The sequence below is a fragment of the Salvelinus sp. IW2-2015 genome, linkage group LG19, assembly GCF_002910315.2.
Source record: "Salvelinus sp. IW2-2015 linkage group LG19, ASM291031v2, whole genome shotgun sequence".
Taxonomy (NCBI): Eukaryota; Metazoa; Chordata; class Actinopteri; order Salmoniformes; family Salmonidae; genus Salvelinus; species Salvelinus sp. IW2-2015.
This window is the reverse complement of record NC_036859.1, coordinates 35,935,891-35,940,292: the sequence shown is the minus strand read 5'-3', so window position 1 is coordinate 35,940,292 and position 4,402 is coordinate 35,935,891. Positions and strand designations below refer to the sequence as shown.

General features: G+C 48.9%; 1 protein-coding gene across 1 annotated transcript in view; it reads right to left on the bottom strand.

Moving 5' to 3' along the window:
* Nucleotides 1-4,402, bottom strand: part of LOC111979095 (collagen alpha-4(IV) chain) — a 53,063-nt gene that overhangs the window by 18,670 nt on the left and 29,991 nt on the right. The window contains exons 16-17 of the mRNA XM_024009383.2: nucleotides 2,753-2,934; nucleotides 2,346-2,409 (exon numbers count right to left, since the gene is read on the bottom strand). Of these exons, the coding sequence (XP_023865151.1) occupies nucleotides 2,346-2,409; nucleotides 2,753-2,934 (246 nt within the window). The remainder of the gene's footprint in view (nucleotides 1-2,345; nucleotides 2,410-2,752; nucleotides 2,935-4,402) is intronic.

Sequence of the window (4,402 nt, the reverse complement as noted above, 5' to 3'; positions counted from 1 at the left end):
CAGGTCATAAAGGGACAGGGAGAGAGAAAGGCCAGGGTCATAAAAGGACAGGAGAGGAGAGCAGGCGAGGTCATCAACAGGGGAGAGGAAGGGAGGCAAGGAAGAGAGGAAAGGGCAGGTCATTTAAAGGGACAGGAGGAGAGAAGGGAAGGTCATAAGTGGAACAGGAGGAGAGTAGGTCACAGAGGCAGGAAGAAGAAGGAGTCATTCGAGGGACCAGAGAGGAGATGAAGGGCAGGTCATAAAGGGACAGGAGGAGAGAAAGGGCGAGGTATAGAAGGAGACAGGAGGAGAGGGAAGGGGCAGGTCATAAAGGGACAGATGGAGAGAAAGGGAGGTCATATAGGGACAGGAGGAGGAGAAAAGGCGCGTCATAAGGGACAGGAGGAGAGAAAAGGCAGGTCAGTAAAGACAGGAGAGAAAGGGAGGTCCATAAAGGGACAGGGAGGAGAGAAAGGGAGGTTCATAAAGGACAGGAGGAGAGGAAGAGGGCAGGTCATAAAGGGACAGGAGTGAGAGGAAGGGAGGTCAAAAGGGACAGGAGGAGAGAAAGGGGAGGTCATAAAGGGACAGAGGAGAGAAAGGGTGAGGTCATACAAGGCCGGAGGAGAGAAAGGGCAGTCATAAAGGGACAGGAGGGAGAAAAGGGGCAGTCTAAAGGACGAGAGAAAAGGGCAGGTCATAAAGGGACATGGGAGAGGAAAAGGGCATGGTCATAAGGGACAGGAGGAGAGAAAGGCAGGTCCAAAAGGACAGGAGGAGAGGAAAGGGAGGTCATAAAGGGCAGGAGAGAGAAGTGAGGTCATAAGGTGACAGGAGGAAGGAATGGGCAGGTCATAAAGGGACAGGAGAGAGAAGGGAGGTTCCATAGAGGACAGGTAGGAGAGAAGGGAGGGCAAAGGGCAAGGTTGAGAAGGGTCATAAGGACAGGAGGAGAGAAAGGGCAGGTCATTAAAGAGACGGAGGAGAGGAAGGAGCGGTCATAAGGGACAAGGAGGAGAGGAAGGGGAGGTCATAAGGACACGGAGGAGAGAAGCAAAGTCTAAAGGGCGGGGGGAGGTAAGGACCAGGAGGAACGAGGAGGTAAGGGAGCAGAAAGAAAGGGCAGGTCATCAAAGGACAGGAGGAGAGAAGGGGCAGGTCACTAGAAGGCAGGAGGAGGAGGAGGGCGAGGTTCATTAAGGGACAGCGGAGAGAAAGGGGAGGTCATAAAGAGGGACAGGAGGAGAGAAAGGAGACGGTCATAAAGGACAGGAGAGAGAAAGGGGCAGGTATAAACGGAAACACGAGGGAGAGAAGAGGGCAGGTCAAATAAAGGCGGACGAGGAAGAGAAAGGGAGGTCATAAAGGGACAGGAAGGAGAGAAGAGGGGTCGGGGGGAGAAAGGGAGGTCATAAAGGGAGGCAGGAGGAGAGAAAGCGCAGGGTCATTAAAGGACAGGGGAGAGGAAGGGAGGGCACTTAAGGACAGAGGAGAGGATGGGAGGCATTAAAGAAGGAAGAGAGAGAAGGCAGTCGAGTGAGAAAGGGACAGGAGAGAGAAAGGGCAGGCATTATAAAGGGACAGAGGAGGAGGAAGGGGAGGTTAAAGGGACAGGAGGAGAGGAGTGACGGTTTCAATAAAGGCAGGAGGAGAGAACCGGCAGGTCATGAAGGGACAGGAGGAGAGAAAGGGCCAGGTCATAAAGGCACAGGAGAGAGAAAGGGAGTCATAAAGGGACAGGAGGTGAGAAGGCGATGTCATAAAGGGACAGGTAGGAGAGAAAGGGAGGTGAAAAGGACGGAAAGCCGGTCATAGGACATGAAAAGAGGTAGGGCAGGAAAGGAAGGGGAGGAAAGCAGGGAAAGGGCAGGTCTAAAGGTGCAAGAGGGAGGTTAAAAGGAACAGGAGGAGAGGAAGGCGAGTCAGAAAGACAGGAGATAGAGAGATCAAAACGTTTGAGGTATGCAGAGTGAAAGTGACTGGTGGAAGGACGATGCGAGAGTCCGCTGTGAGTGGCTGCGTGCCATGACGGCAAGCGGGAGAACAAAACCTCGGACTTAGGCTGCAGTGACCAGGAGGACTGCATAAATGCCCTTTCTCTCCTCCTGTCCCTTTATGACCTCCCCTTCTTCTCCTCCTGTCCCTCTATGACCTCCCCTTCTTCTCCTCCTGTCCCTCTATGACCTCCCCTTCCTCTCTTCCTGTCCCTTTATGACCTGCCCTTTCTCTCCTCCTGTCCCTTTATGACCTGCCCTTCCTCTCCTCCTGTGCCTTTATGACCCCCCCTTCCTCTCGTCCTGTGCCTTTAAGATCCCCTTATCCTTATCACGTTTGTGTGTATTTTCTGTTGTCTCTCTACTCACCCTTTAAGCCTGTCACTCCTGGAAGGCCTGGGTTCCCAGGAGGTCCCGTGTGCCCAGGGTCCCCCTGCAAGGGGGACAAACCAACAGTCACTGGCATAGCAACATACAGTAACACCCACTGGCATAGCAACACACAGTAACACCCACACACCAAGATACTCACACATAAACATCCTGTGTCTTAACAAAGACATCTGTTCTTACATTACTTCCAAGACCACTAACTTGGGATGGAATATATTCTCAGTTTAATTACACAGACATACTGCACCTCATTTATCAATCTTGAGTGGCATTCATTTGTCTGGAAACCATTCATAATAGCAATTTTTACCAAAGTTTTAGTAGTTGAATGAGGTAAACAAAGAACATCTAAGATGTAGTGATGAGTATCAGTAATGAAGTACCTTATCACCGACTGGTCCAGGGAAACCAACTATACCACTCAAGCCTTTAGCTCCTCGAGGTCCGGGGGGTCCGGGGAGACCAGGTCTGCCAGGTTGTCCTGGGAGCCCTTTCTCATATCCAGGGGGACCATCCTGTCCATTCCCCCCTGGTTTACCTGGTGACCCACTTGAGCCCTTGGAACCTGGGAAGAAAGAACAGTGCATTGTTTATCCATGTATTATCAGAGAATCAATAATACAGTCTCACTGTCTTCCACCTGCTAAAATACAGTCTCATTGTCTACCACCTGCTAAAATACAGTCTCACTGTCTTCCACCTGCTAAAATACAGTCTCACTGTCTTTTTTTCCACCCTGCTAAATACAGTCTCACTGTCTTCCACCTGCTAAAATACAGTCTCATTGTCTTCCACCTGCTAAAATACAGTCTCACTGTCTTCCACTGCTAAAATACAGTCTCACTGTCTTCCACCTGCTAAAATACAGTCTCACGTCTTCCACCTGCTAAAATACAGTCTCACTGTCTTCACCTGCTAAAATACAGTCTCACTGTCTTCCACCTGCTAAAATACAGTCTCACTGTCTTCACCTGCTAAATACAGTCTCACTGTCTTCCACCTGCTAAAATACAGTCTCACTGTCTTCCACCTGCTAAAATACAGTCCTCATTGTCTTCACCTGCTAAAATACAGTCTCACTGTCTCCACCTGCTAAAATACAGTCTCACTTGTCTTCCACCTGCTAAAATACAGTCTCACTGTCTTCCACCTGCTAAAATACAGTCTCACTGTCTTCCACCTGCTAAAATACAGTCTCACTGTCTTCCACCTGCTAAAATACAGTCTCATGTCTTCCACCTGCTAAAATACAGTCTCACTGTCTTCCACCTGCTAAATTACAGTCTCACTGTCTTCCCCCGCTAAAAATCAGTCTCACCTGTCTTCCACCTGCTAAATACAGTCTCACTGTCCTTTTCCACCTGCTAAAATACAGTCTCCAGGTCTTCCACCTGCTAAAATACAGTCTCACGTCTACCACCCTGCTAAAATACAGTCTCACTGTCTACCACCTGCTAAATAACAGTCTCACTGTTTCCACCTGCTAAAAAGTCTCACTGTCTTCCACCTGCTAAAAACAGTCTCATGTCTTCCACCTGCTAAAATACAGTCTCACTGTCTCACCTGCTAAACAGTCCACTGTCTTCCACCTGCTAAATACAGTCTCACTGTCTTCCACCTGCTAAAATCAGTCTCACTGTCTCCACTGCTAAAATACAGTCTCACTGTCTTCCACCTGCTAAATACAGTTCTCACTGTCTTCCACCTGCTAAAACAACAGTCTCACTGTCTTCCACCTGCTAAAATACAGTCTCACCGTCTTCCACCTGCTAAAAACAGTCCCTGTCTACCCCCTGTCTAAAATACTCATGACACCGGTTTTCTTCCACCTCTACAGCCCGCTACCTGTTAAATACCCTTTAAACCACGTGCTAGAAATTACAAAGTCTCACATCGGTCTTCTTATTCACCACTGCTAAAATTTAACAGTCTCACTGTCTTCCACCTGCCTAAATACCGTCTCACTGTCTTCAACCTTGCTAAAATACAGTTCACATCTAACACCCTGATCCTCTTATTTTAATTTGAAGTAT